This window comes from Molossus molossus, unplaced genomic scaffold (assembly GCF_014108415.1).
Source record: "Molossus molossus isolate mMolMol1 unplaced genomic scaffold, mMolMol1.p scaffold_m16_p_10, whole genome shotgun sequence".
Taxonomy (NCBI): Eukaryota; Metazoa; Chordata; class Mammalia; order Chiroptera; family Molossidae; genus Molossus; species Molossus molossus.
In genome coordinates, this window is record NW_023425345.1 from 54,061,084 (window position 1) to 54,086,378 (window position 25,295).

Genomic DNA, 25,295 nt, shown 5'->3' on the forward strand with positions numbered 1-25,295 from the left:
AATGAAAAAGTTGGTCATCAGGAAAAAAATAAAATAATAAAAACATAGAAAAAAAACTAAGGCTGACAAACATAAGAAATACAAAATAATCCCTGGATTCTCAATGGGCTTAAAATATGTGATTCCAGTTCTTTCCAACACCCGGTCATGTTCTATTCCTTGGCCTCCATGAGGCACACTTGTGTTAACACAATATATTTTTCCTTATTGCTTAAACTATTTCAGCATGCTTTCTATTGTTTTCAACTAAAACAGCCATTTCCTACCACAGTGAAAGTATGAAAAAGTTGTTTGTCCCCCCAGATACAAAGCAGCATTGCTGTCCCTGGAAGCTTATTTTCTCTGCAAACCATACAATATAGGGTGTGTATAATACGTCCTTACATGGTACCAGGTTACATTATTAATGACAAAAAGTGATGAAAATGTAGACATTTATCTTACAGGCATAGCTGAAAAGTGTCCCCTCTGCACAGCCTACTCCCCTACCCTCTGGGCTGGAAGTCCCACTCTTAACCAGGTCTGCAGACTGAGCAGAGAGGGCATCTTGGCACCGCACCCAGCTCTAACGTCTGGAACTGTCCCGGCCAGTGTGGTCACAGGGATACTATCCTCAGCCCGGTTATTCCTTATTCACTTTTTTGTATTAGGCATGCACCTATCTATTTCCACTGAAAATCCAAACTCATAAAAAGCCACGCATCAGCTTTTACTTAAATCTAAACACCTCCCATGACAACGTTGTACTTCTAAAGCAGTAGGTAGAATTGCTTTGGAGGAATGTCTTACATGAAAGGAATGGTACTATCATTTCTAAACCACTCACGTAAAACGAAGGACAAAAAGGAGTAAAATGAAGACCTCAGCCAACATCAAGGTGGTATGACAGCAGCATGGTTCTTTACCTGGAACTTCTCGAAGCCTCCGTGTGGGAGTTTCCAAGACAGATATATTGTGTTTTCTTCCTGTCCGAAAATCAGCAAATCTGATGGTGGGTCTGGATCTAGGGCAATAAAATAAAACACGAAAAAGATATGCTCTAAAAATTCTGCCATTATGTTACCTACACTGGACTGATAACATTGGACAATCGCACTGTGGAAGAGAGGACAGGATCTCTAGGTTTTTACAGTCAGTTTTAGCACCATGTGATCTTCTGCAAGCTATTTACTCCGAGTCTCTCCGTAGCCTCTCCTCAATGGGAAAAAAATAAGAGTTTTCTAGAAAGCCTTTTTCCACAATAAAATTACATGAACTATGAGTTTTCACATGTATTTTTCTGATATCAGAATTCAGTATGCAGTTATTACAATTGGAATGTTTAACTTAAAACTTTATGGTACAGCATTAAAAAAGAACTTCCTTAAGTTCACAAATTTCTTTTTCCTTTAAACATTTTCTCTGAGAAGGTTCTAGAAACTTATTTTCTAATCAGTCACATGTTTCTACTTTTAATATATATTTCACATTGAAACAGTGCATTGCTTTCCTTAACTGGAAGAAATGTAATATTAACATTTTATTGAAAAAATTTCATCTCTAAATTCAAGTTTTGCATGAGATTTTTGTCCCTATTTACATACTGATTTGTTTATTAGAATTCAGCTCAGAATCAAATCTGTATTGCTGATTCACAATCCATTTTATTTCATTTTTCGGTAATGCACATTCCCTTCTTACTAGAGTTAATTTATTATCCACCCACATTCTCATAATATATTGTAGCTCTATTTGGTAAATTTTTAATATCCCATCTACTTCTAAATGGATTTGAGGTGGTTTTCAAGAAAGGGAGGTATAAAAAACGACATAAGTGAAATTATAAAGTAAAAAGGGTGAGGAAAAAAAATAAAGGTGACCAGCCTTATCTGGGACAATAAAGCCAAAACAACAGCCTCTAAAAACAAACACAGAGAATATCACTGAACCCAAGGTAGCAATGAGGAACTTGAGGTCCAAATAGAACAATGACTTGTACAAAGTCATAGAGCCAAGACTGGGAAGTCTGTCATTCCTACGACACAGTGGCCCTTCCACTAAAGCACAGAGGTGACAAGGTAGACCCTGATGTCAGGGAAATGTGGGCTCAACTCTCCGTCATCTTGTATGAGTGATGGAAAGTCTCTAGTCCTCAGTTTCCTCATTTGTAAAACATAGGCATCACATTATGATTTATAGAATAAAAGTCATCCTTGAAAATCAAGTGATATAAATCCTAAGAAATACCTAACGAGGTGCCTGACAAAGGACAAGCACTCAGTGTGATGACGACAAGGCTGGGGACGATGATGACAGCTGGGACTCAACCCTATCTAAGCAGCATTCTAAGGAGCTTTCACGGAAATAAAATAACGAGCTATCATTTTAAAAAGTGAAACCATTTCTCATCTGTTTCTGATGTTTCCTTAGAATGGTCTTCATGAGGCCGCAGTGTCATGTCAGTTGTAGACTTTGGTACCTGGGTTAACTCTCGCCTTAAATAACGCGTTTGGGACGCCTCTGAATGATACCTACATGTTAGGTGATCTGGGGAGATGCAAGGTGTTAACTTAAGCACACAGTACCGCGTTGGTATATAAATACTCAAAACTCTTATTTTATTTTCCAGAAATTGATTTGACTGTTGCTGCATTTCCCAGTGCCTTTTCTTCCTCCCCAGGGCAAATTCTGGAAGTAAGCCTCCCCTCATACCCCTAGAGCACTGGTACTTGAGCACATATTCATGCAACTATGACCACAAGGGACAAGGCTCCTTGCAACATCTGAATATGTTCATACATGTAAGTGATGCTAATAAGGTCAGAAGAGGACAGCTGAATCCTAAAATGCAACTGAAAACATAGTGCCATCTATTTTTATCATACTCCAAGGTTTGGTTTGGTTTTTCATGAAATGTTATAGATACAGTCAGGATGTTAGAAAAATATTGTGTATTTCATAATGATAGTGCCCTAGGGTTTTAGGGCACTTTGAACTTTCACTGAGAACTTTGAATTTCATTTTAGTAACAGGATTTTATACCTAGGCATGAATAATTATTCTCATTTTCTAAGTGAGAACATAATAGTTTTGCCCATGGTCACATAATAAATAAGGGAAGGAAGCAGGAATATAACCCAGTGCTCATTCTCTTCAAGCATGTCATAAACCACTTCCAGATTCATTCATTTTTAAAATTAGATATTGGCTTTAAACACAACCATTCCCCTTATTTTTACCCATTAAAAGTTAATTAAACATAAAATGAACTTACAAGTGCTAACCATGAGGACAGTAGGATGACTTCTCCTTAGTCCCTTGGTAGTTAAAATGCTAATTGAAAAGTCAGTCCCTGGAGTAAGGTTATCAAATGTGAATGTCCTACACAGTAAGAAAAGTCACATATTAAGATATTTAGCTCAGAAACATTTGGAAAACTCTATTTTCTCACACTACCTGAAGAATTTTATACATAAGTGCTGTTTTTATTGCCTATCATGGAAACAATGTGCTGGGCTTAATTAAGCACAAATGGTTAATTAGAAGTCATAGCTTTGTACATGGAGAAATTTTATGTAAATCAAAGAGTGTGTATTACACATACAAGCATGACAATGTCCTGAAATAAGTCATCATTATCTATTTGCAGAAATAAATTTAGCTCCATACATCAGATACACTGGACTATAACATTATAGTCCAAAAAGTTGTCTTGAAATGTTTTCTAATTTCTATTTATATTAAACCACTTACACAGTTTATAAAAATATATATACAATGATAATCTTTTGTTCCGTGTAACCTGACATAATTTCTTTTGAATAGTATCATACCTCTTTGTGGATGGCAGGATTTCTTCTTTCATTACGCTTTCATTGGATATTGAAATAATGTATCCATCCAGAAGACTTTTAGGTGAAGACCAGCTAACAGTTACTGCACTTGAGTTTCTGCTATGGTTCAGAAATTCAACTGCACTGGGGGCTGTATCATTTAAAGCACACACAGAAGATAACATTTTCTACCACACTAAGCACCTGCTTTAAAACATCCCTGAAACACTCTTGGGATTTATTTGATGTTCTTCTAACTCTGAGGATGACCAAAAACATTCCTTTTATTCTTCTTAGTAGATATGAGCAGTTAAAAGTCAAAAGAGAAAAAAAAAACAACAACAACCAGAATCATCTTAAACTTTGAAATAAAGTCGATATGTATCCCAGTAGTATTGTACTCAACATTTCCATTGTCTCCAAAATATATGAAGAGATTACATCTTGGTCTTGTACAACCACTACCCTCAGAACTATTTAATAAGTTTTAGGACTCGTTCTAATGAAATACCAAATAGTGACCAGGTTAATCATCAGGAAAGTTAATTGCAATCTAAATATAAAATGCTCCTCTTCTTTTCTCAGGAAAAAAGTTAAATGGAATAATATATAATATATATTTGGTTTCCTCTGTAAAATCTTCTATGTATAAGAAAGGAACAACATGGCCATGGGATTCCTCTCCATTCCATCCTTTGTTACCACAGTAAAAGAATACCAGTTTCTAAATATATAAATATTTCTATATAGCATCCGTGTCAAGAATAACTTAAATAGCATTACAGCAGACTTGTTGACAATTTTTCTTCACCTCGGTGTGAAAACACGCATTGTGCATACATCCTTCCCAATCATCCTTCACTCCATATGACTACCATGGAATAAATTACCATTAGAAGTAGGCTGCTAACACTGGGGAAATGGCATTTCATTGTCTGCTTAACGAAACAATGGAGAAATTAGTTCAGAAATGGAGAGTTTGACCAGACCCCAGGCAATTAGCCACCCTACTATCTATCTAACAATACATACACAAAAGAGGGTGTGACAATCCATAGAAAGGGAAATAAAAAAAGACACACAAGAGGACACCGCCAGCCCATGAAGAAAATCTAGGGAGAATGTAGTATTTACTAAACCTTCCCTTATACCTGTCTGGATTTCTTTTACGTTAGGAGCACTGTCTTTAAAACCTTCCTTCTCAGTGCGAATTGCAAAGGTGTACACTGTGGCAGCCTCCAGGTTGAAGAATGTTGCTGCTTCTTTCTCTACCTTCTGGACCTATCAATCCAAAAGAACACAGTAGCAGGTTTTCGTTTAAGAAGTGCTCCACAATCTAACACAGGCTACACAGCTTGGGGGTTATTTAATTTCACTACTATCTAATGTAAGAATGCAGCAATATTGGATTCGGCACGAAAGATTCAAGTTTAATTCCGTCGAGAGCCTTGCGTAACGTACCTTGAAAGCAGCAGCACAGTTTACGCATGTGATTTCATAATGCTGGAAACTCCCATCAGCTCGATTCCAGAGAATCTCTATGGAAACGTCTGTAACCTCGCCCTCGTGGATATTTGATGGTGCTTCCAAACCTACCCAAAACACAACACACAGATTCTTCTCGGGTATTTTTTTCTTTTAATGTATCCCTTTAAGGGGCGGAGGGGGGAGGGGAGGCGGGCACAATGTGAAAAAAAAGAACAATAAAGTTTACTAATCAGCTACCTCTTTATACTAATTAAAAATAATTGTTTACACATACAGTGACAGTTTATAAAATATGATAATAAGTTGCAATACTCAGAGTTGTTGCTAATATTGATGTTACAGCAAAAGGTACATAAGAGCAAATTCACAGGAGCAAAGGCACAATATTCAAAAGAGGAAAAAGAGATTAAAGCTTTCTGAAATTATTAGCACAAGCTAAAAAGACAACCGAGAAAAAAATATGACAAAGTTAAATAATCCTCTTTGTATCAAATATTGGGTGAAGCTAAAAATAGATTTTTATCTGCAGAGCTTTTATGGCTATTTTTCTAATTTTAAAGATAAGCTTATGCAAGTCCTAAAATACTTACATGTTTTTACTGCAGGCACATAATATACATTACTTAATTTAGTCCCACTGATGATGGAAACAAAGAAATTATATTCTGTGCCTGGGGTTAAACTGTCAACAGTTATTTTATTTTCATGTTTTAAAGGCATGGTTACATTTGGCCCTCCTTCAGTTGCAATATGTATGCCATCAAACACTCCAGTATCAGGTGTTAGAACAAATAAGATTACAGAAGTGCTATAACTTTCGTAAGGAATAACAATTTGGACTGGTTTGGGCTCTGAAAGATAAAAAGAGAGATTTATAACTAGTGGGTTTTGGTTTTTTTTTTCAAATTTCAAGCATATTTCTCTGTATTTTGTCTGGCATGTTCTAGAATTGTGAAAATATTAAATGGCTATGCATTAAACTTCTGGTTACTATGTCAACACTAGACAGAAACAAGTTGGACATTTTGACAGACCATATGTACAAATATACTGGAAGTACATAATTAACTTTCACTTTTTGATTTGCGGTAATAGTATCAAAACATAATTTGATATTGTCCAAGTTTGGTTTTTTTTCTAGGTTTTTAATTTTTTTTAATTTTTTTTCATATGCAAGGCTTTGCTTATCTTTTTCCTTTTTTTTATTAATTAATTTTTGTTACAGATGTTTCTCCTTTTTCCCCCACTGATTCCCCCCTCCCCCTCCCTTCTTGCCCTGTCCCCAGTTTGTTGTCCATGTCCACTGTTCATGCATGCATGCATATAAGTTCTGTGGTTTATCTCTTCCCCACAACCCCTCTTCTGGGGATTGTCAGTCTGTACCCCTCTTCCACGTCTCTATCTTTGTACTTATTTATTAAACAAATATTTTTGAGAACCTATATACTACAAGTACTCAAATAAAACAAATAAGGCCGAGTTTCTGCATTCAGAGAAGTGCCCATCTCAGGAAATAGAAACACATCACTAACAAGAAACCCAGATGGTCAGAGTGGCACCGATGTCAGGGCAGAAATCGAGAGGAAGCCCCAGAGAAGTTTTCAGACAGATTTTATTAAGCTTATGCTTGATCGCAAAGGAGGCAGCCCCGAGGAGAGGAAGGTCTTGCAAATGGGCTGGGACTGGCCGGCTTGGCTGCTTTTACAAGCTGGAGACAAGGCAGGCTTGTGTGGAAAAAAGTGGGCTTTTTTGACAAAAGCAGGCTTGCAGAATTTTCTATTTCAGGGTCAGGTGAGTTCTCCTTGCAGCTGCCTTGCTTCCTAACTGTTTGCGCTCTGCTACCGCTCATTATCGCCACCCCAGGGAGGTCGTATGGCAGGCAAACCTTGACCAACTGTGCAGGTGGGTCAGTCCTTTCTGCATCAGCTGTTAGAAAGGAGATATAATGAGCTACCTCTGTTTTTGAGTTGGGACTGGAGGAGTGGTAACATTCTGAGGTCAGCTTATCTGGCATTCCTTCTGGCCATCTGGTCTGAGCTTGGCTTCCTGACCCCTCTCCCCCGCCCCCAGCATTCTCCCAGTCCCCACCCCCGTCCCTATCCAGTGTCAAGAGCTGAGCTGGTGACATAAACAAAAAGCTATTTTGATGAGAAGAAGAAATAACAATCCTAGCAGAGATAACAGGAAGACTTTGCAGAATCAGTGAAGTTTTATCGGAGTGGTAAAGGCTAGTCCAAGTTTGCCAGAAAGAGTGTTTGTGAAGGGGGAGAGGTAGTGAGAAGGAAACTCCAGGCAAGGAGAATACATGAGCCAGGCGTGCAAACCAGAAAGGGCGTCATCGTGTATTGGGAATGTCAAGTTCTTTCTGCTCTTTCCTGGCAGAGTGTCCTTGGCAAGTTCTTTAGTCACTCTGTGCTGAGGTCTCCTCATCCCTAAAATGGGAAAGAGACTAGTATGGACTTTGCACGGTCACTGTGATGATTAAATGAGTGTTGTATTTATACATAAAGTGCTCAGAGCTGTGCCAGGCACATGCTCAGGCTGGTGAACACATGCGGTGTGTGTGAGGAGCAGGGACGAGGCCGGGCAGGGCCACCCCAGGGGCTGGACGCTGTCCGTGACAGGCTTTGCATGCCGGGCTGTGGACGTCAGACTGCATCCTGTAGGCACAGGGACTCTGAGCAGACATTTCATTTCATTTTTAGGAACACAGTTCTGGCAACTGCTTGCAGGACATTTTACACTCTCCCTGACCTCTATTAAATAGCTTTCTGTTCCCTCAGGCTCCTGCTGTGCTATTTAGAGCAGATTCGAAATTTCAGAAAATTTCTATTCACATTGTTTTTCCTCAGGTCAATTTTAATCTCAATTCTATTCATGGATTATTGGGACACCACCCAATATATCCTTAGCTTTGTCTTTCATCTTTTCCTGAAATACACATTCTGAAAAAGTAATGTTTTCTTCCAGAGAATAATTTGATGGGCTTTCCAGTTTTACTGGTGGCATCTGGTTCCATGCAAATGGAACTTGTTGTAAGTCACTGTTAAATATTTGACCATGAGACTCTGCCACTTTACATAGCGCCAAATGCTGTGGGAAGGGTTTAGGCACACACCCATGATTAGCATTCTAGAACATAAAATCTGTGCAATATTCATCAATTTATTCTGCTGTAGCACATAAATTGCTTGCCTCTTCTATTCTTGGTGGTTATAAGGAAATGTTCAATATACAAACCATAAAAAAAATTCCATATGGTACACCACTGGGTTTCAAGGTACTTTTATTGTGTTTTCCCTTTTCCAGTTTTATTATCTTAACCTCTTTTTCTACCCATAACTAATGTTTTGTTTTTTTGGTTTTTTTTATAGGTTTCCCCTTTAAATTCCCTCCATATCTTTTCAGTTACAAGTCTCTTACAGTCAATATGGCTTTTCTACGGCTAGGATGACATCCTACAAGTATCCATCCATCTGAATCTGTGGGCAATGGTCTGCGAAAGCTTCTCAATGTGCCTTGAGCAGGAATTAAAGCTCTGGGGATTGGAAATGAGTGACCAGTGTAGTCATGGAAACTATTCATTTCTATGCTCTTGGGTGCCAAAGACATTTTCCAAGCAGAGACACGCTTTAAATAGGCATAGTCTAGTTTAAGTTCTAAATGTATATAGTCAGTGACATTCCCTTCAGTGGGTAAATGTGGGATTTTCCATCAATTTCACTTGTCTGGGGAATGGACCCAATGGCCTTAATGTATAACATTAAACCTGAGGGGTCACCAAGGCTGGACAGGTATAGAATAGGACAAAGTTCTTCCTTCTCTTCTAAATTATATCCTGAACCTCTAGAAACTCAAGCTGGAGAAGATTTTACTTTACAAAAAAAAGTACTGACATAATTTGAAGACTTCTGATGGGTCTCCACCACCACTTTCAGAAAAAGCAGTAGCAATGGGGGCTGTGTGAGGTTTTTTCAATGTGAGATAAACTGAACTAGGCCAAATTCAAAGTCTTTTATTACAGACAAGGTAGAATGAGCTCTCAGGGATACCCACGGTCCCTTAAAATGCATTCTTCTATACCAAGAGGTAAAAAAAAAAAAACACAAACACCAGTTCTCCTGCAGGGCTTGTTCCCTCAAGAAACTTGGGTATAGTTAATTCCCTGACAAGGAGAGACTGCACGGACAGCTGGAAGGGCTTTTCTTCCCACTAGGGAGGGCCACAGCTCCCCAAAGCCACACTCCACTCCTGCTGAAGAATAAGAACCATACGGCACTCTCATAGTGCTTGCCTGGTGTCTGAGACCTTACGTCATACTAACTTCGTAAAGTAGATACGATTATCTTTCTCATTTTAGAGAGAAGGAAACTGAGGACCGAAACGTTTGGATGACTTCCCAAAGGATGTAAACTGATCGCTGTGGAGCTAGAGTTCTCACCCAGCCAATTCAGTTCCAGGGTCTATGCTGGTAAGACTGCCTTCTCCCAACGGGCACATTTTATGTTTCAAGGTGCATAATAACAACTGGAAATCAAGTTTTGCTAGATATTTTTAGAACTGAGAGAGATATGTTTCAAAGGGGAAAGGGAAATAAATGTTGTGGAAGCTCATGAAGAGGAAATACCCCTCTATGCTTGATTGCCTCGAAGTACACGAGAGAGAGAGAAACAGGGCACAGCAAATAATAGCTATCAACAAAAATCGGTTGAATGAATGCATGGAAAGCATTAATTCTTCCTGTGCTCCTTAGAATAGGTTAATATTTGTTTATATCACTTGAGACATGTACAAATGATGAACAATAAATAATCTGGTGATACTAAAAGTCATTATGGAGCTTAAGAACTGAATAGATGGGACAATAGGGTTATAATTGTCCTATCTATTCAGTTCTTAACTATTCAGTTCATAAACTAGAAATAGTGAACTACTCCAAAGAGTGAGCAATAATTCACCAGAAGGAAGTAAACTATGGAAACCAGAACACAAAACAGCTGTTTCCAAACATGGGATGACCTTTCATTTGAATCTGGGAGTGGATTTGCTCTGTGATGCCCTGGACAACAGACATGACCCCATGACAGAGGACACACGCAAGCATGACAAAATGACCAGAGGCACCACGCTGGGGATTGCCTATCAGATTGGCAAGATCTCTGTCCCACATTCAAACCCCAACATTCTATTATTCTTTCTAAAATGTATAGATGTTAATTCATGCTTCCATGTTGAATAGCAGTTTGTCCTTAAATTAAACAAAATCAAGAACTGTGCTTACACTTGAAGCTATAAAGCTGAGAAGTAATTCAAAAGAGATTGTTACTTAGAAAAGGAGGCAAAATTTGTATATTTTAGATAGAAGCTGGGTTAAAATACGCTTAGTTCTCTAGAGTCAGAGCAGAATAGCACCTTAGAGCTGGAAGTCAATTTTAAAACGTGTTCAATGATCTAAACTTTTTAGAGAGAAAACTTAGGCACCGAGCCCATCCGGAAGCACTCTGTCCACACACTGCTGGTAATTGGTAGATCGAAGACTAGAGTTCATTTTCCGTCCATGCATTTTAATTTTAGTACTTCCATTGTGCCACGAAATCAGAGACATGAAGTAATTGTCTTCAGCAATATCTCTTTCTTTAGTTTTCTTTTTCATAACTGTTTACTATGACAATTCTCTTTCGGTAGGTTTTCTCAGAAATTAAATATGAAAGAACCATACATAAATGTAGTTTTAGTCTTTTGAGAGTAAAATAAAAAGGTTCATTGCTGGTTGAGCATAGACACTGCCAGTACATAATTTTGGGAACCAATTCATTTTTTCCCACCAGGCTGCCCCTACCGATAGCCAAAAGGCCTGTGAGGTCCAATGACCTTTCTCTTCCTCAGAGTCACCACCATCGACTCAAATTGTTCAAGTTCAAACACGAACTTTCTCCTCTCCTTTATTTATCACAAGCACTCCAGCATCAAAGCTTGGACCACCTACTTCCATAATATAAACTGTATCCACCCTTCCCCAGTTTGCCCACCAAAATCCTTTGTCTATGTTCCACAACCTCTTGCCCACTTTCCTTGCCCTTTTACAAATCATTTTTTGCACAGAGCCACAGGTAAATGTTTGTGACCTAGGTCACACTGTCATTCTCCTGTACAAAACTCTCAATGGCTTCCCATCGCCTCAGAAGAAACTCAAAAGCATCGGCTGTAAGACCTATGTGATCTGACCCTTGAATCCTTCTTTATTACCATTTCCAAACACCGTTCTCCCTGTGCACCAGACACCATACATCCGGGCCCTTTTGTTTCTGGATATGCCAAACTTCTTTCTGTTCTACAGCCTTCACGCCAGCTGTGTGTACCTGCAGTGCCCTCCCTCTGGCTGACTCCACTCTGGCTCCTTCTTTACATATCCATTCAAATGTAAGCCCCTCTCTTACACCTGTTGACAATAACCCTCCATCCCTCTTCAGTCACTATCACATCACTTTGCATTTTCTTCTCCTAGTGTTTTTCACAGTATAAATATTATTTCATTCATAGATTCTTTTTACTTTTTAACTGTCTTTCCTTAATAGCTCTTTTAATAATTGCCAATTGAGTAAGTTGATCTTATTTGAGAAAGGACATAGACATTTTTTGTTGGTTTGGTTCTAACCCTTTGATACTGTCAATGTTTGCTTCGAGTGTGCCACAGCCTGCTTTTCTCGATACAGCACTAATTATTATGTAAACATCTATGTAACTAGGTGTCTGGCACTGTTCCAAGCCCTTACATTTACTAAATCATCTATTCTCAGAGAATCCCATGATTCATACTATTATTTTCTCCCATTTTATAAGTATAGAAGCTGACGCATATACAGGTTGAGCACACTGCCCAGAGTTATTTAAAGAGTTGAACCCAGATTCAAACCCAAGGCATATGGCTTGAGGATCAAGTTCTTAACCATGAACAATGCTGCCTTTATACAAGCAGTCAGCACTGTCAAGGTAAAAGGAAGAAAAATTACTGTAGGTCCTGAGGCAACCATTAGACAAAATACACCAACAATTTACTTAAAAAGCAAAACCCACTACCAGAGGGATCTATAGAGAATATTTTGCAGTACCCGAAGATCAGCAAATATCTGTTGTGAATGAAAAGTATTTGATTCTCACTTAGAGTTTGTTGAATAGTCACCAGCTCACTCAGATTCCCATTCATCACTGTTGCCATTCCAATGTCATAGGTCATTCCAGGGATTAAATGATCAACCTTGAATCTATTAGCATCCTTTACAAAAAGAGCCATGACTACTCTTGTATCTGGTATGGATTTGACTTGAATGTAGACCTCATGGCCATCTTGTGGGGATTCCCACTGAATAAGGACACTGTCCTCGCCTACATCTTCAGGGTTAGCATAAACTTTCTGTGGTGGAAGTATACCTTAGAGAAACAGAGAAAGAGATACACATACCTTAGTTTATTGTTAGCAGTGCTCATTCTATTGGGTAAAAATATCTTAGTTCAATATTAATTCATATTTAAAATAATTTAAACAAATCCCATGTCACCATATCTTGAAAAGAACTCAATTTTGGAGGAAAAAAAACTGTGTTTTGTTATTACTATGTAAGCTCTACCAATACGATTAAGCACAAACATCACACATCAAGGGAAAATAGACGATGTTTTGCAAAGCCTTCAGATTTTTAAGAGTTTTATCAGAGTAATGAAGTTATTTAGTCTTTTATCAAATACACACAGGCACCTACTATGTCCTGGGCATTCTCCTAGGCATGTAGAACACATCAATAAAAAAACAAAAGTCGCTGCCTTACGGAGTTCATATTCTAATGAAGGGAAATTGTCAGTAAACAATACGTATAACAAATGGATACGTTGTACAGTAATTTAGATACGATGAGTGCTAAAGAGGAGTGTGGTGCTCATGGAAATTGTGGTATTGCATAGGGAATTCAGGGCAGGTGTCTTTGAAAAGATGAGATTTTGAGCAAAACACTTGAAGGGGGTGAAGGCGTTAGACACGCAGATTTCTGGGAGAAGAGAGTTCCAGGCAGAGAAAAACAGCTAATGTAAAAGCCCTGCGACAGGAGTTGACCTGGCATCTTCCAACACAGAAAGGAAGCCAGAGTGAATGGAGGGGAGAGGAACGGATGAGGCCAGGGGTTCCCAGAGAGCTCCACAGGCGTTCCCTTTGAATCCACGAGGTAGCAACTACAGGGTTTTATTCAGCGGTATAGCCTTCCTAAATTTTAAAGAATCATCTGGGCTGTTTATATTAATAACAGACTATGGTGAGCACCGGTGGTAGACACAGGGGAGCAAGGCCAGTCATCTGGGTGAAAGACGGTGGTGGCCTGGATGGCCATCGCCCTAAGTGGGGACGAGTGTTGGGATTCGGATTTGTTTAAAGACAGAACCAACAGAATTTCTTGAGAGACTGGGTGTAGGTTGTGAAAGAAATGCGAGGGTTAACAATGCCTTCCGGGATTTGACCTAAACAACTGGATGAATGGAATGGCTGTGAATTGAGGTATAAGGGGCCCAGGGGTAAGCAGCTTTGGGTGGGAACATCTGTAGCTCGGTTTTGGAGATATTCAATGGAAGATGTCTCTCTTAGGTTGCCAAATGAGATACATTGAGCAGGCAGTTAGATATTTAAGTCTGAAGTTTAGGAGAAAGGTCTGAGCTAGAGATATAAATTGAAGCATCATTAACATATAGATGGTTTTTAAAACTTTGAGACTAGTATTTATCATAAAGATGGCTGCAACTTTAAATTATATTACCTTTCTAATTTCTGAAAGATATGACACATTTAGAAATAAAGGGGAAATTATTGTGATTACAATTCATGCAGAACACAATCAAAGAAAATTTTCTTGATGCTCTATTGCAATAACCAAAGAAAATACTTGGGTTTATCTCCTTACACAATGTATTTGAATATCAAGCCTTGTGATTTTTACTACTATATAACACTCTGGAATTTGTAATGCCTTCTTTTCACTCTTAATTATTTTTCCTGTGTTATATGCTTCCCCTGAACTTTTAGTAGTTCCCAAGCACAGTGATGAATCATTAGTTCATTATCATAAGGGTGATTATGGAATTTTAAACTGTTCAGTAGTTTTACTTTAAATACTCTTTAAAGAACTCATTATGATTTTCATAATTACTTTGTTTTAAGAAACTATAACTTGATTTTTAATTTGTTCTGAAGTTTACCTCATTATCAACACAATTAAACATCATATATTAATTTCTCAGGAAAGTATCATTCCACAGTCTGTTCATCCTGTACCTTAATGCCACAAAATTGTAACTGGCTTGACTTGAAGTGTTAAAACTGATTATTTATTTTAAATTATCAGGAAATGACAGCATAACCCAATTAGAAATTTTGTTCATAAGATTTCAGGGTGAAATAACTTCCTATCTTTGTTCCTACATACTTGCAAAACTTATAACCCTAGTATAAACATGTACTTCAGTGGAGAACAGAGATGGAGTCTACTGAATACCACACACAAGCAGAGACTGAGGAAATGATGATACTGGGTAAGGTCTGCCAGAGCCTATAAGCACAGAATTCTCCGTGCATGCCTGTGTATTTTTATGGGAGAAGGTCCATTCATATTTCTATGTTCTCAAAAGCCTCCATGGTGCAAAAAAGTTACATTTTACTGACTAAAACTATACTCCTTAATATCAAGGCCCTTCATGTTATGTGTCTAGCTTACTCACATTTTCTAGACTCTTTCTACATGCCCCTCTGTACTCCGGCCATGCCAACCTACTTTCGATGTCCTAGTGTTCAAATGCTGGTCTCTTGAAAAAGCCTCTCTGGCTTTCCCTGGTATGGCCAGGCAGATGCCTCTCCCTCGGTCCTCGCTGCCTACGCACATCTGTTCGCTCTACCAAAACATCCTCGTGCCTCCCCACGCTCACCTGGTGAACTCCAGTCCCTGTGGGACTCAGAGCACCTCTCCTCCACAGGAAGACTCTGTGACTATCCCTGTGCCCAAGCCTGGGTTACTGATCCCTGTCTATGCTTCCAGAGTACCCAGAGCATTGTCCCTATAATTGCAATTAAAATACAGCATTATCATTGTTTTAAACATACTTGTCTCGCTCCATTAGTAGAAGGCAGAGACCAAGTCATACTTATGTTTGCATCTCCAGTACCTACTGCAGTTTCGGATACTAAAAAATAATTTGTTGAGTAAATAATAAATGAAAAAAAAAAATGAATATTGCCTCAACCTCAGGTGAGTAAAAAGGCACTGGGATACTAAGTCCCGGACATGCACTGCCGTGTCAGCTTACGGTTAACACACATAACAAATGACCCAAAATTAAACGTGCAGATTCACATGTCCCTTCCTCTCACCTTTCTATTAAACAGACAGGTGTGTACCACGGGAGATTTCAATATGGCCTCAGAATTAATGTATCTGTGAGAAATCCTCCAAGTCTGCCTGCCAATTAAAATGAAACCATCTTCCTAAAGTATAAAGAACTCAGCTAAGAATTTATCAAATGAAAGATGCTTTGTCTGAGCTCGAGGAAGAAGAAACATCTGCTATCAAGAGTCCAATTGGAAAAATATTTTGGCTAGTACTTACAACACTGAATACATGTATGTTAAACATTTGCAATTTAGTAAACATTAAATAATACATATTTCTTGTTCTTATTTTCAAAGACTCCCAAGTATTTCCAGTAAGTATGAGGAGGTTAATTAATCTATGGCTGTGAACATTCAGGTTTTCCACCTCAGCTCTAGTGTGGTTAAATTTTAACTGGTGAAATTTCAAAGAATTTTTCATAAAGACATGTTACACACACACACACACACAATACATACATTACACACAAAGGGATATGGGTTTAGTTATGCACTGTTTCATAAAATAGTGTTTTATCTTTTCCAAAAAGAGTGACTTATACTTAAGAGGGTCAATAGAGTGCTTAAATAAAAGCTAGATTAATAATTATGTTCTAGATAAGATTCAAAAACTGCCCTGTGGGAGTGGAGATTAGAAATGCATTGGCCAAAAGTCCTAGGGTGAGACTGCCCCCTAGTGGTGAAATAATCACACTGTGTGAAAAAATGAACAAAGTAAAACTGATTAAATGTGCAGACCTTTATATTTGTTGGATCTAGTGTTATTAAAGAGAACTGAGTGAGCTAATATTCATATTTTATAATAATTTATTTTCTGGCCAAGGCTATGATAAGGAAGATATCTTCTAGGAACTCTGGTAGGAACAATGCTGATGTTTAAATCTAAATGAATACAGTTATTTAGAATCCACCCTTCAAGTTGTGATTCAAGCCCTGGACGGTTTGGTTCAGTGGTTAGAGCAATGGCTCTCACACCAAAGGGTCATAGGTTTGACCCCTGGTCAAGGACACATACCTGTGTTGCAGGTTCAATCCCTGCCCCATATCGGCAACCAATTGATGGGTCTCATTCCCTCCTTCCCACTCTCTCTCAAAAGATCAATGGAAAAAACATCCTCAGGTGAAAATTAACAAAAAGAAAATATTGTGATTCAACATTCAAACAAATATTCACCTGTGAATATTCATCTATAAAGGATCTGCATGATTAAATTTCATCAAAATAATTTTTCAACATATACAGTTTATGTTTTTTACTTAAAGGCAAAATAGGGCCACACTTACCTGTAATGGCTGAAATAGGTTTATCAAAGCAGCTTAAAGTTCCTCTTTCTGCTACACTGAATAGATATATCAGGTAATGATGGAAAGATCTGAGACCACTAATTGTTGTTGAGGTATTGAGTTTTTCAACAAACACCTCTTCTGATCTATTACTTTCAACATCCAAAGTAGTTACAAGGTAATGGTGAAAAGACGCTGAATCTGGAGGATCCCAGTGTAAAAATATTTCTGTTGGGGTCACATGAGTAACTGTGCAGTTTTGGACTGATAATGGACCTAGGAGATAAATACGTGCTATTAGCAATACGGTTTGCCAGAACCACCACTCACTGCTCAGTACTTCCATAACACTTCAGTTTGAAGAGAAAGGGAAAACTGGGTTTGAGGCTCAGCTCTTACATGTTCTGCCTCCTCTCTCCAAGAAACTTGCTATATTTGAGCCTCCCTTTTCTTGACTATACGATGGGAATTTCAGTAGTAGCTGCCTTGTAAAATGATTGTGGTGATTCAATGAGATGAATGTAAAGCACTTGGCACAGAGTTCCACACACATTATGGCTCAATCATTCCTTTTAACACAGGCACCACTAGAAGGACACTGGCAGCAGTCAGTGTTCCCATGCTGTGACCTTTGCCCCTTCTGTCTTGTCAAACTAGAAGGCAGGAACATCACAGTATTCACTCTTTGGTCCCAACATCACCGGAACTCGGGCACTTGTCCTCTTACAGAAATATTTCCCCATCACAAACCATTTCATCCAGTGCCAGTGATTTTCCTAGTTAATCCCTTCAGATTAATTTTCTTAAAACAGCACCTTGCACATATCAGCCACAAACCCATATCCGTTCCCTGTGCTCCCAACGTACACATTCTCTTGGTTCTTTCTTTAGAAGCAATATCTCATGAGTTAAATTAAGACCATCCGGGTTCCTGTTTGGATCTGCTAAACAAATCACATTACTCTAGTCAGTTTACTTAACCTTTCAGAAGCCCAGTTTTCTTGTTTCTACACAGCTACTCCTGAGCTGAGGTAAGGACTGAGTAATATAATACATTGAGAGTGATTTGTGGAAGGTAAAGCAAGTCTTACAGTACTATAGACCTAATTAATATCCATCGCTACTAAGATCAAATCCAAATATCTGAGACAGAGACCACTGGCATGCTCAAATTTTGCACCACCTACCTCTCAAACTGATTTTACCCTCATGCCCAAAAAAATCTTCTCCAGTCAGTGTGCATGATTCTCTTCCCACAAACTCATGTCTCTACATATTTGCTCATATGTGTTTTTCTTCCTCAAGCTTGAGTCGGAGCCTCTCCTTTCCACAAATCTTCACTATCACCCACACCCGGAATTCTAGAAAGCATTTATTAAATGCACCACCGAGTGGGAATTTAGGTTATATTTTTCTACATAGTTTTGTTTGTATTTACTTTATTCCTCAGTAACACTCTTCATTGTTCTCCTCTTTAAGTCCAGACACACATCTGTTTATCTTTTGCTATTAGCACATATCAAAAATCTGTTTCCACAGAAAGGCATGCTTGCTATGAACTGGGCTCCAATCTAGCTGATGCTATAAGACAAATAAGATATAGTTCTTTACAGGTTAATAGTTTAACAGGAAATACAAATATATAAGTTATAATTTAAAATTGGTAAAGTTGCCCAGTCAGTGTGGCTCAGGGGTTGAGCATTGACCCATGCACCAAGAGGTCGCCAGTTTGATTCCCGGCCAGGACACATGCCTAGGTTGGGGGCCCAATCCCCAGTAGGGGGGCATGCGGGAGGCGACCAATCGATGTTCTCTCTCATCGATGTTTCTCTCTCTCTCTCCCTTTCCCTTCCTCTCTCTCTAAAATTCAATGAAGAAAAGAAATTTTTTTAATTGGTAAAGTTGCAGGTGTACCCAGAGTGTTATGAGAAAACACCAGATCATCAGGAAATAATCTACAAATGATTATATTAAATACTTGAAAATTTGTAACTTTAGATGTCTTGTAACTTACGTGTTTCAACAACAAATACTGGACTTAGCGTAGTTTTTGCCTCCCATTCATTTATTGCAAAGAATGAAAATCTGTAAACATGGCCAGGAAACAGTTGGGTAATTGATTTTTCTGTGGTATTTGGGGGTATGCTCTCAAAATGTTGTTGTGTATAATCTAAATAATATTTAATGATTATTTTATATCCTATTTGCAGCCACTTATTCAAACTATTCCAACCATTCAAATTATTCCAACTAAATACAACTTCAGTTGTTCCAACATCCTTTATATAGATCAAAAGATTTTCCTGCAGAGAAGGTGCTGAAAGAAATATAAAAAGAAAGGAATAATTTTATTTACAAATTATAATTCTATTTTTAAAATAATAATATAGTGAGGTGCATAAATATAAGAATATTAATAAAATAATTACATTCATATTTGCAAATATATGGCAATGGAATATAACAGAAAAATCTTGCAAAAAAATAGTTTAATCCGGTTGCATTTTGCTGTAAAATGTAGCAATCTGTTTCATTCTTGGGTAGCAGTGGAAAAGAATTGATTTCATTTTTCTTAAGGCCAAAAGAAGATCCATCTGTCCATGTGAGATGACCTTCTTTCTGTAATAGGATGTACAAATTAAGCCAATGTAAAGGAAAAGTGTCACACCTTCAAATAAGTGTCCTTGAAGATTTTTATTAGTCACACCTATATTATAAAATTTTCTAAGACTGTTAAATTATCAACCTGTTTAATATAGATTTATTTTTTAGTATGTTTTTATTGACTTTTTAGAAAGAGGGAAAGGGAGAGAGAGATAGATACATCAATGTGAGAGAGACACATCAACTGGTTGCCTCCTGCACACCTCCTACTAGGGATCGAGCTGGGAACCTAGGTGTGTGCCCTGACCGAGAATCGAACTTGGACCTCTCAGTCCATGGGATGATGCTCAATCCACTGAGCCACACCCACTGGGTTAATATACATTTATGCAGATTTCTTTTATTCTAAAGATCCTGAGCAGGTGACAGAGTTCACTTTCATTCACTCATTAGCCATATGTATTCAGGCAAATTGCTGAATCTCACAGGAGGGGTTTTTGATACCTTCCTGCTAAGGGATGTCACTGGTGGATATCACCAACCTCAATTCTCACGAGTAATGCATGTATTTCTAGGTAGTCATGTGGCTACCCTCATTGACAGGGGTAGTAGGAAAAGTACAAGCTTTGACAATGATACACCTGTAGTCTAATCAATATTTCTGCCACTGACTATTCTTGAACAATTGCCAACCTCTTAGAACTAATCTTTTCCATCTGTACAACAGAGATAGTCATAACTACTTTGCATGGATGTCAACAGGTTTACAGACTGTGTATACAAAACACTAGGTACATAATAGCTCCTCATAAAATAAATATAATTCTTACAGAGATAACAAGCTTTGTGAAAACAGAGACGATGTCTATATGCTGATTATCATACCATCCCAACATCAAGCCCAGCTCCAGGCAAGTTGCCCAGATAAGGATTAAAGAGAGTTGTTCTCTCTAGACATTCTAAAGATATTTTTTAAATAGTATATTCCAATTCCACCTAACAGAATGGAGGAATATTGCTTCCTCGGGGAGTCTGCTTTATTGCATACATGGTGCGGCAGTTTTGAAAATAGGCAGAGGCTTGAGGGAAGTATGTTTAAGTGGCTAAGGCATGCGTGCCGGTAGACAGATACAGCGTGCGGTAGACAGATACAGCGTGCGGTAGACAGATACAGCGTGCGGTAGACAGATACAGCGTGCGGTAGACAGATACAGCGTGCTGGTAGACAGATACAGGTTCAAAGCCTGTGAGCTGTGTGACCCAGAATCTTTCTGAGTTCCACTTTCCTCATCTATAAAATGAGAATAATGATAGTGCCCACCTCATAATGTTGTTGTGAGAACTGAATGAGGGTTACCTGTATAGCCCTCACGAAGTAGATTAAAGAGACTATTAACTCATTCATTACGTTCCTGCTGAGTGTCAGGCTCCAGTGAAGCTGGGAATGTAATAATAAGTAAGACTGCCTATCCTTGAAGTCCAGTAACAAACACACTCATTCAGCATGGATGAAATGGGTGATTACATTCTCACACTACCACAGGGATTATAACCCAGTAGGTGACTTTGATGTCAACCTCAAGAGACCAGCTTAATACAGAGGTCATAGGGGACAGCGGTTAAGAGCAGACTGATGTGTGTCCACGTGGACAAATTATTCTCCCTCGGCCACAATTTCCTTACATGTCTTACAAGAAAGCCACATTGAATGGCGCTTAGCACTTAGGATTTAGTTATTATTATAAATGAAAGTGTTATCGTTACTTTGATGCTTCATTTACCTCCCAAGTTACTTTTTAAGTATCTTGAAAGCAGAGACTCTATCTTCGACACTTCTGAAAAATTCACAGCCACCACAAGGATGCCTTGGGAGCCTCTTTGGCTACTGTGACCATATGGCCTGCACCTTGTAACAGAAAGCGGTAACCATAACTATTGGGAGAGAACATTCTATTTTAAACAGGGGTGTCTGAGATGTCTGAAATGAACTGTGGTTTAAGGAATCTTTATTAGAACTTCATCCTCTGCCTATCAAATGATAAAGGAAACTCAATATGAGGATGATGAAAATGCAATTAAATATGCCAATAGTTTTTCCCAAGCTTATGCCAAGTTCCACAGAAAACTGGTAGAATTTGCCTTGGGTCACGACAGATCAGGATAGAGTGCAGAGAACCAACTGATCTTTAATAGCAGAATATAAAATTAAATGGATCTTCAGGAGGAAAACTAGACAGAAAGAATTGTTTTAGGTGTTGGATGTTCCTACAAAGTGCTGACCAAAATGAAATTTCATGTGATATCCTAAGTGTTAGGAACGATGGAGAAAATCACACATGCTTTTCACTGGTACTGAGGAAAATCTTACATCTTTCTGTATCTTCTTTAGTAAAACTGAACTTCATAAACCTGGGTGTGTGAAGTGAAAGAAATAAAGTAGAGAAGGCGTCCATGTTTTCGGGTTCATATTACTACCTTGTTCACAGAGGAGAAAAAACAGAAGTGAAGCAGGTTTGGTGGGAAGAAGATGACAAGTCAGTCTGGGCACTGTCGATGTGTCTGTGGATAATTTCAAAAGGCAAAATCAGAAGAAAATTAGTTGTCTGGAGCTCATGAGAAGAAAATGGGCTTGATAAATGTTTGAGAACCACTGGTTTAAGTGATAAATTAAGTAAAGAAATGGATAAGATCACTCAAATGAATTTAGAGGAGTGTGGCAAAGACCAAAATTAAAGCAAAATTAGGTAAAGGATAGATGCTTACAGGAGAGATTAAAGGAGGTGAGGGAGGGGGGAACAGGCTGAGTACAGAGGATCTTTACGGCAGTGAAAATACTCTGTATGACACCAAAATTGTGTTTACGTGTCATTATATATTTGTCCAAATCTATAGAATGTAAACACCAAGAGTGAACCATAGGTACACTGAGAACTTTGGGTGACTATGATCAGTCCATGTAGGTTCTTCATTTGTAACAAATGTAGCACTGAGGAGTTGATCATGGGAAGGCTATGCATGTGTGGAAACAGTGGGGTATATGGGTAATCTCTGTATTTTCCCCTCAGTTTTTCTGTGCAACCGTAACTGCTCTAAAGGACAGGAGAGAGAGATTGACAGACAGAGAGAAATAGTGTCTGACTTAAAGTAAGTACTCAATAAATATTTATTGAATGAAGAGAGGAATGAATAAAAAATAAACTAATGAATAAATGAACATAAAGTTTTCTTTATAATCATATGTGCATATCTTTAGATTTACTGACCTTCAAATCGTTAAGACCAGTCCATGATATTATTTGATTCTTTGACCTGAGATATGAAAATATAAATTTTTTTTCCTCTTCATTTTTTATATCCACAAGGTGTGCAGAATTTAAGGATAATTTGCAATGTTGCTGGGCTATATTCCATGGTTTACTCTCTTTGCTAATCCTGTAACAGTCATTTTTTAATGCTACCCATCCTTGTGAACATGAACCTACCGAAAGAAAAATGCTTTATTAAAGATGAATTCTGTAATATAACATTTCAAAATTGTATTTCTTTAACATCTAAAGAAGTTAATTGTGAAAACTTCATAGAATTAATAGTGCACTTGCCCTATATTTCTCCCAAACCAATAAAAGTGCTAAAGCTGTTATTATTCAAGTAGTAAATGAATTACTACCAATTAAAATAGTTTTAATTAGCTGTAAAAGTTAATTATGCAGAATTACTGTCCAATTATAACTTAATTAAAACAAAACCACAGATGATTTTCCTTTTTCTAAATTACTCTAGGTTGAATTCCTGTCCCTTACCCTTTATACTGGTAGAAACTATTTAAGTATTGCTAAGAATTCTGCTCTCTGCCACTTTAAATGGGTTCACCTTCCAGGAAAAACTGAAATAGTTGCTTGGTATTTTTCTCCAAGGCTGCATACCACAGCATGACCGAGGGAAATGTCAGGCTGTTCAGAGTACGTACTGTACTTTAATTCTTGCTGATGCTTCATTGGTGCCTCTACCCACAATATCAGGAAGATGTGAGAAGGATCTAATGAAGAAACTGTTGTCTCCTTTTTTCACAGGGCAAGGAGGAGGATGGGGAGCAGGGATATTTTGGTTACCTTACTGTCTTTCTTACTATTCAAGTGCTTTTCCATTTATTTTATAAACATGCATTGTGGTTCATTGATTATTCCTACAGAAAGAGTATTAAAATGGGACTCTTAGCCCATCACAGTGAGTGTATTGCTCTCATTAGCTAGTGTGTGTGTGTATGTGTGGTATGTGCCCCTAACAGGAATCAAACCCGGGACTCTCTGGTCCGCAGGCCAATGCTCAATCGCTGAGCCAAACTGGCCAGGGCTCATTAGCTATGTTAGACTCTGGCTTCTTCTTTTATGTATTTTCCCACCATATGGTGGGAGGCAATGGAACCAGGAAGTCACACCAAAGAACGAATACATTCCCTTTCCTCTTGCAGTATTCTAAATTTGGGTTGGGTCTGATCGGGGATGAGTAATGGACCTTTTAATACCTGAAAATGTGACTGTTCATTGATATTTTAAAATCAACTATGGAATCTATATGAACCATTGCTAATGTTGGGGGGGGGAGAGAGAGAGAGAGAGAGGACCTACTCAGTTCCATTTAAAAGAAGTAGTGGAGCCCTGGCCGGTTTGGCTCAGCGGTTAGAGCGTCGGCCTGCGGTCCAGAGAGACCCGGGTTCGGTTCCCGCCAAGGGCATGTTCGGTTGCAGTTTGTCTCCGGTCCTGGTTGGGTTGTGTGGGTGGCAGCCACTCGATGTGTCCCTTTCACATCCATGTTTCTCTCTCTCTCTCTCTCTCTCTCTCTCTCTCTCTCTCTCTCTCCCTCCCTCCCTCCCACTCTATCTGAACAAAAAAATGGAAAAATGTCCTCAGGTGAGGATAAATAAATAAGTAGTGGAAGGAACACAAAGCCAGTTCTCACGTTTACGCTGCTAAATCCACCTTGTTCACTAAATCACTCAAATACCGAATGACGTAGTTAAGAAAGGGGGATGATGCTAATTCATTTACACGTAGTTTACAGTGGTTAATACTTGGCTGGATCACTTTTTAAAACAACAACATAACTGCCAAGTTATCTACAAAATATGTAATAAATATATTGATTAATAATGAACCAAATATCTATATACCTGTTTCGACTTGAACATCCAGTCTCTGAAGTATATTTATAAAATCCAAATGCAACTGTTTGAATTCAAAAGTAAAAGCATATAAGGTGGCAGGTTTCAAATCATCCCACTCAGAAGCCATGACGTTATTTTGTATGATTTGTGAAGAATTATTAAGAGATATTGACACTGAAATGTCACTGGAAGATAGCACACTCCAGTAAAAAGAAACACTTGTACTTGTTGCTATTGTTTTAATATTTTTAGGTGAGATTCCACCTAAAAAATCAGAAAGAATAATTAGTAAGTTTTCAAATTAAATGGAATGAAACACAAAGAATATTAAATTACAAAAGATTGCCCATAGTGGGAAAATATTATCTAAATATAAAATATTTTCTAAACTATATGGTAGTTTCTTGAACCTTATTTAGAATGAGTGAATTAGACTACAAATCCACATTATAATATTTTTAGAACAATCTGAAATATGTGTAACATTTCCACTATACCTACCTATTTATACTATCACAAATTAAATGTC

The 25,295-nt window shown here is 38.1% G+C and overlaps 1 protein-coding gene across 1 annotated transcript in view; it reads right to left on the reverse strand.

Annotated features, from left to right (window-relative positions):
- Window positions 1-872: 872 nt before the first annotated feature.
- The window catches only part of LOC118623716 (fibronectin-like), a 28,380-nt gene continuing 3,957 nt past the window's right edge, over window positions 873-25,295 (reverse strand). The window contains exons 3-14 of the mRNA XM_036251525.1: window positions 24,773-25,030; window positions 22,869-23,083; window positions 19,431-19,620; window positions 19,016-19,318; window positions 17,002-17,277; window positions 12,459-12,728; window positions 5,891-6,151; window positions 5,274-5,404; window positions 4,964-5,093; window positions 3,813-3,963; window positions 3,254-3,360; window positions 873-1,003 (exon numbers count right to left, since the gene is read on the reverse strand). Coding sequence (XP_036107418.1) covers window positions 873-1,003; window positions 3,254-3,360; window positions 3,813-3,963; window positions 4,964-5,093; window positions 5,274-5,404; window positions 5,891-6,151; window positions 12,459-12,728; window positions 17,002-17,277; window positions 19,016-19,318; window positions 19,431-19,620; window positions 22,869-23,083; window positions 24,773-25,030 — 2,423 coding nt within the window. The remainder of the gene's footprint in view (window positions 1,004-3,253; window positions 3,361-3,812; window positions 3,964-4,963; window positions 5,094-5,273; window positions 5,405-5,890; window positions 6,152-12,458; window positions 12,729-17,001; window positions 17,278-19,015; window positions 19,319-19,430; window positions 19,621-22,868; window positions 23,084-24,772; window positions 25,031-25,295) is intronic.